The sequence below is a fragment of the Vigna angularis genome, chromosome 11 (assembly GCF_016808095.1).
Source record: "Vigna angularis cultivar LongXiaoDou No.4 chromosome 11, ASM1680809v1, whole genome shotgun sequence".
NCBI classification, from domain to species: domain Eukaryota; kingdom Viridiplantae; phylum Streptophyta; class Magnoliopsida; order Fabales; family Fabaceae; genus Vigna; species Vigna angularis.
The window spans coordinates 22,550,816-22,567,786 of NC_068980.1; the positions used below are offsets into that span (position 1 = coordinate 22,550,816).

A 16,971-nucleotide genomic window follows, 5' to 3' on the forward strand; every position below is an offset into this window, starting at 1 on the left:
AATTTGGTATTCAGAGTCACTTTCTTGGTCCTGTCGGGGTGTGGAGCATGGTGAATACACGAATGGAATGGATGTAGTGGAAAAGATGTTGCAGAAATTTTTGCAAGATAAGGCCCACCAGGAAAATCAAACTCATTTGGAGGACATGATTCAAGGCTTAACTAGGGTGGTCGAAACACTGTCTTGTAGCACTACCAAGGGTGAACATCATTCATGTTGTTCAGGGGTCACGTTGGGAGGAAGAGAAAAATCTCAATTTGTCTTCTTCCAAATGGAGGAAACTGGACATTCTAGTATTTGCAGGGGCAGTATTTATCAACCCATTTTTTTCATTAAACAAAGGAGGTGAGTCATAAACCCTATCTCAATCCAATAATTATAATATTAACTTAATTTATTACTATATAACCACTCTTTTTTAATGTAATTATTATTATTAATTACATTTTTACATGTTTGTATGTCTTGTATGTTATATTTTTTAAATGTTTATGAATAGTATGAGTCACGATACGAAACATAAGCTCTCCATAAGGATTCAATCCTATGGTGAAATAAATCTAGTATCCTCTATATTATAAGATCTGCCAGTATTTGTTCTGCTTTAAAATTCTGTCTATCCTATGTTTTTGTATCTATTAATATCCTCAAATATCTTTGTTTAATTATTTAAAAAATAAAACTCTTACAAAAAGGGTCCATACCATAGCAATGATAGCGACTGTGCATGTATGTGTTTATGTATGGATATACATAAATTCAATTTTGATGTTATCATAAGCTAGTTTTTCTTTTTAAAACTAACATTTTCTTATAACCTAAGAATCTAAAACTTTAGGTGTATGTTTTCTCACACCTTACAAGGAAAAGGAAATCATTAAACTGCTATATGACTGCAAAAGGTAGAGCAGCCTTACACTCCTTCCTCAATCTCTTATGCTAATTAAACCAATCACTAACGTCTAAGGGACCTCAAGTGGGATGATCAGGCCATTTGTTACTATTTCTCAAATTACAATTTATTTTCACTCAGATTTCCTGTGCTACCCAAATATAATTCTTCCAGAGACAAGATTAATAATAACCAACACTGAAACCCTTGCTGATCCTTTTCTTCCTCCAACATTCCCGGAAAAACATCAAACAAAAACCCTAGGTACATTCACAGCTCCAAAACAACACGCAATAGACCACTTAAGATTTCTGCTAACCCTGTAAAGCTTCTTGCCTTTACCTTACACTCAATAACTCTTTGATATACTTATTTGCTTCATTTTATTCATCCTAAAACCCTGATCCTTACCCATTACAATCTGTAACTTTCTGTTGTTCCACAACAAACACCTGGACTTACAAATCGAAACATGAAAAATGTCTAGATATGGGTTTTTTTGTATTTTTCGGATGAGTTAATATATTCTAACAAGTTTTGCAGCACATAGATCTTATGTACCAAACTTAGAACCAATAAATTGAATTTGAGGTCTTCCCAAGGACTTGTTCTAAAATATTTGCATGTTGATCATTATAGTTGAGGAATTTCATGAAATTTACTTGGACAACAACTTCTCCCAAATAAAATAATAACCAACCTCTATATATTTGGTTATTGTTAAAAAATGGATTTAAGTCTAACTCAATCGTATAGAAAGAGGTTGTAAGGTGAGATTTACACTCATGTTTATGTTGTCATTTGGCCTTATCTCTAGTCAATGTGGAATCTCCAACACACTCTCTCACACCAAGACATCTCAAATGTGGAACTAGATATCTATGGGTAATATGATGTGGCGTGATAATAGGTTGAACAATAAACCCAATAAACAACAAACTTTGCTAAAACAAACTTTGCTAAAACAAACTCTAACATAGTTCTGATATCATGTTAAGAAGTGAACTTTAAGTCTAACTCAACCTTAAAAAATCAACTTATAAGATAAAGTTTGCACTCACTTATATATTGTAAAGTAGTCTTATCTTTATATATTGTAATTTAGTCTTATCTCTATTCGATGTGGGATCTCCAACAATTATGTCATGAATTACAAGATTGGAAGTGATGTGAATAGTTGTTTGGTTGTCACAATAATACATGTGCCATTGTTCTTGTATCTCACAAAATTTATGCTCTCAAAGGAGTTGTTTTATCCACATAAGTTCACAAGTGAGCAATGAAATTGCTTAGCTTCAACACTAGATTGAGCAACCATATTTTGTTTCCTACTTTTCTAAGAAATAAAAAATCTCCAATAAAAACACAATATTTGGTTGTAAAACCAAATATTTATCAGATCTAAAGGAGATCCTACCCAACCAGTATCACAATACCAAATTATTTATGTATTTCCTTATCTTCATAGAGCAATACTTGTCCTAAAGCCTTTTGAGGTATCAAAGAATGCAAATGATAGTGTTCCATTGATAAAGACAAGGAACTTACATAAACTGAGTAACCACTCCAACAACAAAAGACAAGTTTAGTAATAGTGAGATAACTAAGTTTACCAACAAGCTTTTATATCTTTTTGGGTCTAAGAATGGCTTACTCATGTTATTGCATTATTTGCTAATTTGGATCCACTAGATTATCCATAGGTCAACAACCAACCATACATGTCTCTTTTAGAATATCTTATTTGGATCACCAGATTATCCATAGGTCAACAAGCAACAATACATGCCTCTTTTAAAATATCAAAGGCTCACTTTCTCTCATAGATGACAATAACTTAACTTAAGATTGAAACTGTAAAATAATTCTAGAGGGCTTGATTGATCCCTCTCACAATCTTCTATTTATAAGAATAAATTGATACACAAATACATGATAAATAGGGTAACCCTTGACACACTATAATGATGATAAAATAGGATAAATATCCTAACACTCCCCCTCAAGCTGGAGCATACAAATTGTATGTACCAAGCTTGGAACAAATAAACTCAATCCGAGGACCCCTTAATGACTTGGTCAATACATCTGCGAGTTGATCGTTTGACCCAATAAACTCAGTACATATTTCTTTGGTCAACAACTTTTCACGAACAAAATGACAATCAATTTCTATATGTTTAGTCCTCTCGTGAAACACTGGATTTGATGCAATGTGGAGAGCAGCTTGATTGTCGCAATACATCTTCATAGTATGGATGTCACAAAATTTAACCTCTTGAAGGAATTGTTTCACCCATATAAGTTCACATGTTAGTGATGCCATTGCCCTATACTCGGCTTCCGCGGTTGATCGAGCTACTACATTCTGTTTCTTACTTTTCCATGAAATAATGTTTCCTCCCAGAAAAACGCAATATCCTGTTGTAGACCGTCTATCAATAGGTGAACCTGCCCAATCTGCATCACAATACCCAGAGACATGAATGCTTCCTTTATCTTCATATAACAATCCTTGCCCGGGAGCCTTCTTTACATACCTTAGAATGCGAATGAGAGCATTCCAATGGTCAATACATGGAGCCTGCATGAACTGACTAACCACTCCAACTGCAAAGGATAGATCTGGCCTTGTAATAGTGAGATAAATCAGTTTGCCAACCAGCCTCCTATACCTCTCTGGATCGGAGAATAATTCACCTTCTTCTGTCCTTAATTTCTGGTTTGGGTCCATGGGACTGTCTACCGGTCTACAATCAATCATGCCTGTTTCTTGTAATATATCAAGAGCATACTTCCTTTGGGAGATTACAACTCCATCTTTTGATTGCGCTACTTCAATGCCTAAGAAATATTTGAGACTTCCAAGATCCTTGGTTTGAAAATGTCTACACAAGTACTCTTTTAGTTGAGATATTCCAACAGCATCATTTCCTGTAATGACAATATCATCAACATATACTATTAAGTAAACACATTTCCCGAGAGAAGAATGACAATAAAAAACTGAATGGTCTGCTTCACTGCGTTTTAGCCCAAATTTTTGAACAATGGAGCTAAACTTTCCAAACCAAGCACGTGGGGATTGCTTGAGGCCATATAGAGATCGATGCAATTTGCATACCATACCAGACTCCCCCTGAGCAACAAACCCTGGAGGTTGCTCCATATAAACTTCTTCCTCAAGATCACCATGTAGGAAGGCATTCTTGATATCCAATTGATGAAGTGGCCAGTGACGAATGGCTGCCATGGCAAAGAAGAGACGAATAGTAGTCATCTTGGCTACAGGAGAGAAAGTGTCACAATAATCAAGACCATAAACCTGAGTGTAACCTTTTGCAACAAGCCGAGCTTTGAGCCGATCAATTTCACCATCAGGGCCAACTTTAACTGCATACACCCATCGACAACCAACCGCCTTTCTTCCTGGGGGAAGGGGCACCAGCTCCCAAGTATTACTGTGGTCAAGAGCCTGCATTTCTGCAATCATAGCTTGTCGCCATCCAGGATGATCAAGTGCTTCTTTCACATTCTTGGGTATAACAACAGAGGACACTGAGGATAAAAGAGAAAAATAGGAGGGCGACAATCGATGATAGCTTAGAAAATTATAAATGGGATGAGGGTTCCGAGTGGAACGAGTACCTTTTCTGAGGGCAATAGGCCATGCTGAATCATTTGCACCAGGAGGCGTGGGAGGAGGTGACGAGGGAGAAGAATCTGAAGTAGGAGATTCACCATTGTCTTGGGGAGGTGGACTATCCATTGGGGCCCTGTGTGGGATGATCTCAGTATGTGGAGAAACAGGTGTAGAAGGATTGTGATCATGACTGGGAATGACAGAGACAGTGGAGCTATTTGACTCAACCATTGGAATAGGAAGGACCTGCTGGAGGATAGAAACATCCTGAACAGATGGAGAGAAGTAAGGAGTTTGTTCAAAGAATGTGACATTGGCAGACATGTAATACTTCTTAGTTTCAGGAGAGTAACACCGATATCCTTTTTGAAGTCGAGAATAGCCTAAGAAGACACATTTGAGAGCGCGAGCGGAGAGTTTGTCTAGACCTGGAGACATGTCATGAACAAAACATACACAGCCAAACACTCGGGGAGATGTATGAAAGAGAGGATCATTAGGAAACAAAATGGAGAAAGGGACTTTATTATCAAGAGAGGAGGAGGGCATCCTATTAATAAGATAACATGCAGTTAAGATGGCATCCCCCCAGTGATGGACAGGAATATGGGCACCAAGCAAAAGGGTACGAGCAGTTTCAACCAAGTGTCTATTTTTTCGTTCTGCTATACCATTTTGTTGTGGTGTATGAGGACAAGTAGACTGATGTAAGATACCATGGGAACTCAAGATGGCAGAAAAGGAGGATGAAAAATACTCTTTGGCATTATCACTTCTTAATATTTTGATTACTTGACCAAATTGATTCTTGATTTCATTCAAAAAGGATGTAAAGATAGCTAACAATTCAGAACGATTTTTCATAAGATAAACCCAAGTACATCTTGAATATTCATCAATAAAGGTAACAAAATATCTATAACCAAAGGAGGAGATACGACTAGGTCCCCATATATCAGAATGGATGATGGAAAAACTAGAATTACATATTGATTGAGACCTTTTAGGAAAGGAAGATCTAACATGTTTTCCTAATTGACATGACTCACATTCTAAGGTTTGGAGACCACTAAGTTCAGGACACATCTTTTTTAATTTGGACAAATGAGGATGGCCAAGTCGATCATGTAGCACTTTAGGATTAAGAGCAGCAACACAAGACACCCTTGGACGAGATCCAAAATGGTATAATCCGTCAGCTTCATATCCTTCTCCAATCTGTCTCCCCGAACCACGCTCATGTATAACAAAAGATTTATGATCAAAGGTTATTGAACAATTTAACATTTTAGTCAACTGGCTTAAGGAAATTAAATTAAAAGGACAATTAGGGACAAAAAGGACTGACTTGAGATTGAGGGAGGGAGACAAAGAAACATGACCGACTCCTTTGGAAGAAGTTTTAGATCCATTTGCAAGGGTTATGAAATGAGGTTTTTCTCGAAAGGAAATAGATGAGAACAAAGAGGTATTACCAGAAATGTGATCAGAAGCACCTGAGTCAATTACCCATGAATTTTGACATTCCATAGATTGAGAAACGCAGGCTGTTGATGTATTGGGAGATTGAGATGGTTGTGCCAAGCTGTTAGACTTTAACCTTAAATACTCTTGATATTCATCCTCAGAAAACATAGAAGTAGAGGTTTCAGTTTTCAAAGTGGAAGTTTCAGTCTTTGAAATATTGGCGGTTTTGGAAGGGAAACCATGTAAGGAGTAGCAATTCTCTTGAGTATGACCCATCCTTTTACAATATGTGCATTGAGTACGTCCCCGACCTCCTCGTCCTCCTCCTCTAGTGCCACGTCCTCCTCTTCCTCGTGTGGCAACCATGACAGATGGTTCCACTAGTTCATGCGCTTCTTGAGTTTGAGATACCGGGACACGCAGAAGGCGAGTGGTCAATGTTTCCATAGAGGGGACCTCATGACTAGTTAGAAGTTGATCTCTGAGATGATCAAAATCGGGATGTAGGGCACGAAGGATCAACACCATGTAGAATTTGTCTAGTTTCTTTTTTATATCCTCTAATAGATCTACTTCCAAAAACATCCTAAGTTCTTCGACAGCAGATTGGGCTTCAGTCATGAAGGACACCATATCATGGTCTGCCATTTTAAGAGATGCAAGTTTATTCGTAGTGTCATAGAGACGTTGAATATCGTTGGCATAAATGCTTTGGGCTTTCTTCCAAAAGGAGTGACAAGTTTTGAAAGCCCTCAAAGATACAAAAAGTTTGGGTTCCACTGATTGCCATAACAGGGCACACAACTGGAAATCTGCTTGTTTCCACTGATCAGCTTTTTCAATAGGCACATGGCTTCCATCTCGCTCAAGGTGGTCATAATGCCCTTGGCCAAGGAACCACATTTCAACGGCAGCAGACCATGATAGATAATTTTTTCCATTTAGCTTCTCGGAGGTAATTGATGGACTTCCAGAGAAGGAAAGAGTACTACCAGACGCCATTTCTGAAGAAGACGAATAGTACTAACGAAGAACAAGAAAACCCTAAGGGTTTAGACGAAGGAAACTTTGACAGTGATGGACGACGGTGGCCGGCAATGGCCGGCGGTGACGGTGGCCGGAGACGGTGGCCGGACGGTGGCCGGAGACGGTGGCCGACGGTTGACGGTGGCCGGCGGCGGGCAGCGGCGGGCAGCGACGGGCGACAAAGAACTGTGGCGCCGGACAAATATATATTACGAGACAGAAACCAGAGCGGGATCGACCCGCTCTGATACCAACTTAAGATTGAAACTGTAAAATAATTCTAGAGGGCTTGATTGATCCCTCTCACAATCTTCTATTTATAAGAATAAATTGATACACAAATACATGATAAATAGGGTAACCCTTGACACACTATAATGATGATAAAATAGGATAAATATCCTAACAACTTATTTGACAAAGCTACTTCAATACCGAGAAAATACTCAAGACATCCAAGATCTTTGTTCCAAAAACGATTACATAAATGTTTCTTTAGTTGTGAAATTTTAATAGCACCATTCCCTATTGTTAAGAAGCGACCTTTAAACCTAACTCAACCCTACAAAATCAACTTGTAAAGTAAGATTTGCACCTATTTATATATTGTAAACTTGTTTTATATTTAGTTAATGTGAGAACTCCAACACACTCCTCTCACACCGAGGCATATGCATCTCAAGTTTAGGACAAGACATTAATGAGTGATCCAATAGTGACCCGATAGGTAGCACAATAGAACTAACAAACAATAAATCTTTTCATAGCAGGTGGCACAATAGACCCAACAGAAAACAAAACTCGCTAGAATAGACTCTAATTCATGACTATGATACCATATGAAAAAGTGGGCTTGAAGTCTAACTCAACTTCACAAAAAGTGGTCAATGACAGCAATGGAGTTAGTGTAGAGCCGTTCCAATGGCCGGAAGGCAACACATTTCTAGGTATTTTGTCTTCAAAAGTTGCATGTGGTTGCGGTTTGAGACTTAAAGATGGCAGCAACTGACAACCAATGACAGTGGACAACAACAACTGGAGGTGAACTCACCAAACAATGACAAACAGTATGATAGACCCATTTTAACACCAACTTAAGATTAAAATTATGAAAAAATGTGAGAGCTTAAATGTCTATTAGCTTATCCATTCATTTATATGGGTTCTAAAATCCATAAAATACAAAAAAGATATGATGATCTACACATACGTGCCAGATATGTAATACAAATATTGAGTTAATATATTTTAACAAGATAGCCACTTCACACAAGTTAAGCAGTATTGACACCTTCAAAGAACAAACAAGTTACACTGCAGGCTAGATCAGTCCAAGGATCCATCTACAAGACCTCTAGACAACAGAATACTAATTGATGTTAAAGACAGTTAGTGTTAACATGAATATGACAACTTTAGCAAGGACTAACAGATCACAGCAGTAAGCAATATTAAAAGGGTAGTTAGAGAGAAGCAATGGAATATATCAAACAACCACTCTTTTAAATAGCAAGCAAAAACAAAATGCATTCTTCCTTAAGTTGGTTTTCATTAAGATATCATGGTGTTCAAACATTGAAGCATGTGAAAAAGCCTCAACAGATGAAATCAGTAAATAGATCGAATAGAATAATTCTATCTTTTCCCAGCACTTTTATGCCCAGTTCAGCTTTCATTTGTAGCTTATGATGGTACACCTAATTACATAGATGCGGCCTGTCTCAACCTCATTGAAATAAAATGGTTTAGAAAAATGTCTTCTATGGTGAGTCTCAAACTCATAAAGCACATGTTTTCATTCAAAACAGATTGCACAATAGGGGGAAAGATTAAAAGGAAATGCCAACAAATAAACATTTGTGAAACCTGCACGTGCTTCTGAAGAATGGTTATGAGATAAATGAAGATTATGCTCCTCCTCATACAACCTTTTGTACATGGCAACCTACAAGAAGTAGACATCACAAGTATGAACTTAGGAGGCCTGAATAGTGTAGTAACAAGGAATCAGCTTTTAAAGATTTTCAATACATAAAATTAACCAAAGAATACAACTTTTCATAAGAACAAAAATCAAGGTAAAAAGTATGACAATTATAATAGAGGTGGAACATTACAAGTGAGCATTCTGACCTACAGTTATAACTTCAGTCATTACAGTTAGTATTCTAAATATAGTGGTTTAATCTCACAGGGAACTGTAAGGCTATCTCCTCATATCTAAAACAAAAACCACCCATCTCAGTCCAGTCCCCTCCTCCCCAGGTTGCAGACTATGAACTATAAAAATAAGTATTATATAAACTTACAGATGCATGAAGTGCCTCAATCATTTGCCCTTGCTCTTCTGCTCTCTGCAGAACAGCTGCAACTTTAGAAGCAGCTACTTCAGTATGCTTTTTGAGCTCCATTTCAAGCTTCTCCTACAATTTAATAGGACAAGAAAAATCCAAATATTGTGGTTGAGGGTCTTTGCAGTAACAAGTATAAGGATAGCAAAAGATTTATTTTTCAACTAACCTTGAATTCCACCTCCTGATTTTCAATCTGGCCAGAAAGACTACGTACAAGGCTTCTAAGTTGAACATTCTGCTCAACTAGTCCATTAATGTCCTTAAAGGTCAACTGCATCCCAAATTTCAATTTAACACATGTAACAATGAAACAGGCAAGTTCAAGAAGATACAAATTATTTCCATAAGCAGCTTACCAGGTGCTCTGATATGACATGTTCAGCTTCAGTCTCTGTAATTGTCCTTGAAGCAGTGTTTGAAGAATAATCAACATTATCATACCCCATTGAGCCACAACGAAGTTGAATGTCTCGACATTCCTTTAAAAGTACTGTCACCTGTAAAGAATCAATTATTAAATAATAATCTGTAATATAAACAACCATGATCAAGGCCAAGAAAATGATTATAATGAAGTGAGACAAAAATGCTCCAAATGAAAATTTTTAGATAAAACTATTACATCTTAACAAGCAAATAGGTGTGAGATCCAAAATAAGCACCAAAAGTACCATTTGCTTGAGGCATATTAGAGTTATAAACAGCATAGCATACTTCTGTTAACATAAGATGTTAAGCTTTTGTTGTTTCTATTATATAGTTTGTTATTGTGATATACCTGTCATTTGAGGTCAGAGTTAGTTTGTAACTAACACAGCTTAGCCTGTAATCAGTTTGATAAATTCCATTCATTTTCCCTCACTTTCTTCAACTTTTAATAAAGTTTAAACTATTTGCATTGCACAATAACAAGAAAAACTACAAACTCATCTCAACAAATAACTTGATGAAAGACATATTTCATGTTACAATCACACATACAAATCAAACACACTGCAGTGGAGCACAGTAGCACCCTGCTGCTCGTACAAAATTCATTGTAGCACACAGCAATCATGGCAGGATCATCACAATTTGCAGAAGAAATCATAGCAAATAGTGGCCTGCAAAGGTGTTACGTTGAGAATACACCCTGAGTCAATTCTGGCCCTGAAACCAGGTTGCAATTGGAGGCAAATTTGTAAACTCCCATGTCAAATAAATCTGATGCATTCAGTTCAATTCACTTAATTCTTGTCTCGCTCCTCTGCATTTCCCCCGTGACACCTTTAACTTCTTCCTATGTTCTGCAACTTCACACCTCTTCAATCATATTTTAATCTGCTTCGGCCTTGTTCCAGTAAGCTTTATAATATTCAGATGTTGGCTCTTCATTTCCAGAACTAACCCATAATTTTCATTCAAGTTCAACAGCAGATCTCTGTTTATTCCTTGTTTGGTTCAGTAGTATAAACGATTTTAATTTTAGCAACTTTATCTATAAAATATATGTCATGTAATAAAAACCTACTCAATGTTCAAATAACAATCATCCACTATCCACTATCCCACAAAAGATTTTTTTGGTGGCCACTCCATGCTGCCATCTTCTATTGACTAGTATGATTCTATTACAATACTACATTAATATATACGTGTTCTTGTTTCTTACTTGCTTTCGAAGGTCGTCAGTTTCCTTCAGGACAAGATTATAATCACGTTCACGCCTTTTCAGATCAGCCTGCATGAGATACACCTTAGCAGATCCACATGTAAACAAAAATTTAGATAGATGACACTGTATTTTATGTTTTGAAACCTTCAGTTCCTGGATGGTTTTCTCATAGTTGGAATTTTCGTTCAGGGAGTTTTGCAACTTTTGGCTCATCAAAGAGTATGCATCGGCCATCTTTTCATGCTCCTCTGCAAGCACACCATTAGATTTAATTCAGAGAAAAACTACAGCATCAATGATAAACAGATATAAACAATAACATGCTAGCGTATACCCCACAGTGAAATCAGGCACAACTGATTCCTGCTAGAAAATTACCATTATATACATAAAAAAACACCAACCAATTTAAAATTCAAATGAACAATCAATTCTTTCGTATTTGCCCAAGCAGTGCACAATGAAATCTTTGAGAAACAACAGCACCACCACCATCAAAATGATAAAAAATAGGAGGAAGCACAAAAATAGAAACCACCAAATATTACTGTACATTCATAACTTCGTATTAGACATCTAATCAGAGAAATAATGCAGTGCAATTGAGATCAGATCTACATTTTTTTCTGTTTTCTAGTTAAACTTTTTCTGTGGATCAACATGGAGGGCAATGTTGGAATGGGATTTCACACATTTAATCTAACAGAAAAATATACCTCTTTCATCTATAATTGCTTCTGCTTTCTCCTCTAACTCAAATAGAACCTGAAAAGGTTAATAGAATAGCATTGCGTCATATTTAACATAATAAACACAGAAAACCTGTATTAGTATTGAAAATAATGCAGTTAGTGATATGCGATATTATAAACAAATTCCTTCCCGAAAAAAACTTTTTATTAAAATGAATATAATTTGTCATTTATAAAACATAACCTTTGAACTTGGGCAAACCAGAACACAGTTGAGTTGTAGAGTAGAGTTGCAGTAAATCAATTTTCCAAATCAAATCAACGTGCATCCAGAAGCATAAGTTAACCAAAATGCACCTCAAAGCAAATATATGCCGAGAGAACAATTATAATCTGTTGTATCTCAAACATTCATCAAAACATTTTTATCCAACCAAAGAAAAAGAAATAATAGTCAGTTGACACCATCTCAGTCCTCCAAAACTACAAGTATCATTATTCACTAGCTTGGTCCTTCACTGATAAATAAATACACAAAAATGGTCATTCCATGCCAATTCTTTTCATCAAATTTTGAGGTTATACATAAAAAAGATGCACCAGGTCAATCATACCCGTTGCAGTACTGCCTCTGACTCCTTCCTTCCCAATTGTTCATGCCTCAATGCATCAACAGCCTCTTGGTATTTTGAATACATTTTGGCCAACTTCAACAAATAGATGTATATGGTAAGATGTATCATTGTGTAAATCAAAAGAAAAGTGGGACCAGTGTTAAAAGTTTTAAAACTCACACTCCACCCATCTCGAAGAAGTGAAGCCGCCAATGCAGTTCCAGAAACTCCAACAGGAAGTTTTGGGACTAGCAAGCTATTTTCCTCCACCATGCTATCAGCTTCAACTGATTCCATCCACCTTAAGAACAAAACAACTAATTAAGAAAAAGAATTATGGGAACAAACAATGGCCTTATGTTATGTCTTACAATTTTCATGTATAGGTATGTTTCCATAACTTAATACATGAAAAGGATTGGAAGGAAAATCAATTATATATGCTGATTTTGCACAAAAAATGTCAACAATAATCATCTATCTATTGCTTCCACTGAGAATATTAATCAATTGAGAATTAAAACTGGTTACATGTTACAATCATTAGTGTCACTGTTTAGTGGACTTAAGCTACTACTAACAAACTAACAAGACCATATAACAACTACTAGTATAAAAAAGATATTATTTTAACATTCTTGCCAAAATCTATGATATTTTCAGTTTACAGCGTCAGGCCACCTTTCTTTCATTTTCTTCCTCCTTACATGAACCTAATAACCTATAATTTTTAACATGGTACCGTATCATTCAACTCAAAGGGTCACCCCTATCAACTGTTTTGAGTTCCACATTGCTCTATATATTACTCCCTTTAATTCTCGATATAAGACACCTTTAATGAATTATGCAGACCAATAAAACTAATTAATAAATAAACTAATGAAATTTAAACAAAAAATGCTACTGATGTACTAAATTTACCCTCAATACCAATCTTTTTGTCAACATTCATTAACAAAAAAAACATACAAGCAAATAATAAAAACAAATTTAATGCTGCCTAGAAACTATAAAATGCCTTTGAAATTGGGCCATCAATCATTTCTAAAATATGCCACAATAAGAACAGGAGGGAGTACTACTTTTGATATCCTTGGAAGTAGAACCCTTCATATATCTCTATTCTTTAAAAGTAAGAAATATATCTGCTGAGTTTCATATCACATTTTTAATTTACCATTGATGGTCATCTTTCCGTCTTATTCATTCCTAACCCTAGGCATATTATACTCCTATCTTAAATAGTTCAGTACTCACTTTGGAGAGTGAGACTCTAACTCTCCCCACTCTATCAATCAAACTCAATTAACACATTTTTATATTCTCTCTTCCCTCATTAATCATTGAAATAATATAATAAAGAGATTCCATTTATATAACTAAAGTTTTGTATATAAATAAATATTCAGGTTGTGCATTTTTGCAAGGGTTAAAATGCTAGTTCTTAACATAAACAATTAAACTTCCGTGATTTATATTCATCACATCCCCCCTCCCCAAAAAAACAAAAAGCAATTCCCTTCCACATAAAGATACAACAATCAATAAAGTAATACGATTTTAACTCTGGCATCCAACTCCAAAACCTCAGCCCAATCAAATACCAACACTATGTACACACAAAGTCTGACCATGCTCATTGCTCAATGTTGCCAATAGTGGATACCAGGACAGCAATTTAGTTACACCTGAGACCTCCATGGCTAAGCAACTTATGATTAGGTAGTATAACATCTTCCAAAGTGAAAAAAACAGATTTTAGCATATTTTAGCCCTTTTCAACAACCAATGAAATGGGGACTAGATTTTAGATACAAAAGACAGCATATAACAATGCTGCATCTTGGGGCTTGACATTTTAAGCAACTTATACCATGAGGACAAAAGTAGAACATTGAATTATGAGTAAAATCAAAATTCAAAAAAAAAACAGGTAAAGACATACGATTCAGTAGTGAAACTGCTAAGAGGAAGATTATTCAGCTCATTGGTCTTCTTCCTTGCCTCACTTTCAGCTTCAAATTTCTCAAGCTTCTCTTTTAAATCAGTGACCTCCTACAAGCACCCAAATAGACATATATGGCTATTAGTACATTCAAGCACAATCTATTTTAAATAAATATCCACCCTCAAACAAAAGGAGACCACTGGCAACCCAGTGTCACACAAGTAGTTATCAACTTTAGGCATTACCTGCACTAACCTAAAACACTTAGCAGCTTAAAGAACCATACTAATTTAACTCTTTTTAGTACCACTAGTTATTCGTGTCAGAAGGCAAAGCAATGAAATACTGAAAACTAAAAGAACTTAGGTGACAAAAATACCTTTTCAACCTGTTTTCTGGCAGATAATTCCTTCTCAAGTTCCACTTTATAATGATCCCCAACTTGCTTTAAGTCGGACTGTTTACACACAAGTAACATTTAAAAATACCATGTCTTGAAATTTATAATTTGACTAATTCTCTCCAAACATCCAAACATAAAAGATAGAGCAATGGCAAAATAAATTCACCTCCAACGCTTTTATCACACCTTCTAGGTCAGTTGCTTTTTTTGACAATTCCTTGGAACTCTCTTTATACAACTCATTAAGCTTATTAACCTGAAAAGGGAGATTTCAAATTCAAAATGCATAAAAGAGACACAAATAAAAATTTGCTGCATAGAATCTTGAAGAAAACATCATTGTTCATTAAGTGTAAACAAAATTTCACTTTCCACAGGAAATACATCTGCTCCACAAAACATGAGTTGCTAGAATTACTTTATAACTTATCTTTTAAGTCTTCTACTCCTGACTGCTTCAAAGGAACTTTTCAAATATGTCAAGATTAATAGACAGCATTATTCCATTGCAAGAATTTTCAAGCACTCAACTGTCTTCCCTAGGTATATTTCATAGTATTGAAGGATTCCTTGTCCTCACCATAAATGTTTACCATCTCTCTTGTCTCAATTTATTTTCTACCCCATATACTATAGATCATAAAATATTCATCCTTCAAATACAATACCTCCAAAAAATAGACAACACTTGGGTTATAAGATGTTCAATCAATTCCACATGTCTAAACTGTAAACAACAAGTTCATACAATTCCCTTTCAAACAATCTAGCCCTCCAAGGCTGTTAGGATACAGGGTGATAGGACATTATGGGTAATGGGTTTAGGATAGAAGGCAGAGGAGTAAAGAAGAGCAGGGAAGTTTGTTAGGCTGTTAGAGGGAGAGAGAGTATAAATAAACCTTTTGGGTAATTCTGGAAGGGGGGGAATCATTTTTACTATTTATAAATAGGTCGTGGACCTTGTTGAGGGGGATTAGGCCTCCGCTAGGGTTAAGAGGAGGATTACGCCTCCATTAACGCTACTTGTGTACCTTCTTTCAATATCAATACAGAAACCCATTCCTTTTACAGTGTTAATTCTTGTTTGTGTGTGTGATTGGGTTGTCTTAGTTAGGTCTCCAACTCAGGAACCTAACAAATTGGTCCAACCTACTGGATCTTTGTCAGAGGAGCGAACAGAGCGCATGTGAAGAAGAAGAATGGAGGGAAGGTTGATTGCGATTGGATCGTCGATAGAAGAGTTGAGAGCGGTAACTTGCAAACTACAAGCATTTAGCCGCACTTGTGAACGACGAACCAGGAACCAACATCGAAGCTCCGAAGGAAGTCGTGATTCCGTCAATGTTGGACTCGAACGACGATCGCCGGAAAACTCGGAGGAGGAATCGGAAGAGGACAGAAGAGAAGTTCGACACAGTTGGAAAAAGCACGTTGAACTACCTATTTTTGAAGGTGTGGATCCAACTGGCTGGATCGCACAGGCAGAGAAATTCTTCGATCTCGAAAGAGTGACGGAGAAGGAGAAGATGAAGCTCGTCGCCACATGCATGGAGGGTAGCGTGAGGTACTGGTCCCGATTCTGGAGGGAGAAGGCCAAGAACCAGTCTTGGGCAAGATTGAAGAATGCATTGGTGGTAAGGTTTGGAACCATTGTTGAGCGTTTGGCGACATCGAAACAGATGAGGAAGGTGGACGAGTATGACATTACCTCAAGATATGGGCGGGTCGAACGAAGAGGGTGTCGGACGAGTAGCTGTTAGGATATTTTCTGGCAGGATTGCAAGAGGACATACGGAATCAAGTCCGAACGCATGACCCGCAAGACTTGAAGGTGGCAATGCGAATCACAAAGGATGTTGAAGAATTTCAGGGAGGCAAAAAGGAGAGGATGATCGAATCCTAACAGGAGAGGACTGCTAGACCCGAACGAGAGAGAACCATCGAATCCGAACGTGAGAGGACGGCAGGAACCGAACTGTCTTATCGTTGTAGTCACATGTCGAACGGTCTTACAGTCAAAACGGTTTCCCCGTCACTGGTCGAGCAATCTAAGGCCATAGAAGACCAGTTGTCAAGGGGACGAACGTGCGGTGAGGTGACACAGCCCGAGGCCAATTGCTATAAACAAGGCAGATCAAGAGTTGTCGAGCGGTCCGAGGACAAGTGCTATAGCCCATGCCGATCGGGAGTGGTCGAGCAGTCGATCAGATCCAAATAGTAGAGGAGTGTTGGACCCAACGGGAGAGGACTGACGAAGCCGAACGTGACAGGACGA

The 16,971-nt window shown here is 37.0% G+C and overlaps 1 protein-coding gene across 1 annotated transcript in view; it reads right to left on the reverse strand.

Annotated features, from left to right (window-relative positions):
• LOC108333909 (nuclear-pore anchor) overlaps positions 1-16,971 on the reverse strand; it is a 38,499-nt gene that overhangs the window by 16,922 nt on the left and 4,606 nt on the right. The window contains exons 7-18 of the mRNA XM_017569411.2: positions 14,863-14,952; positions 14,673-14,750; positions 14,291-14,400; positions 12,523-12,643; positions 12,343-12,435; positions 11,753-11,801; positions 11,181-11,284; positions 11,034-11,102; positions 9,739-9,879; positions 9,549-9,653; positions 9,338-9,451; positions 8,895-8,973 (exon numbers count right to left, since the gene is read on the reverse strand). Of these exons, the coding sequence (XP_017424900.2) occupies positions 8,895-8,973; positions 9,338-9,451; positions 9,549-9,653; positions 9,739-9,879; positions 11,034-11,102; positions 11,181-11,284; positions 11,753-11,801; positions 12,343-12,435; positions 12,523-12,643; positions 14,291-14,400; positions 14,673-14,750; positions 14,863-14,952 (1,153 nt within the window). The remainder of the gene's footprint in view (positions 1-8,894; positions 8,974-9,337; positions 9,452-9,548; positions 9,654-9,738; positions 9,880-11,033; positions 11,103-11,180; positions 11,285-11,752; positions 11,802-12,342; positions 12,436-12,522; positions 12,644-14,290; positions 14,401-14,672; positions 14,751-14,862; positions 14,953-16,971) is intronic.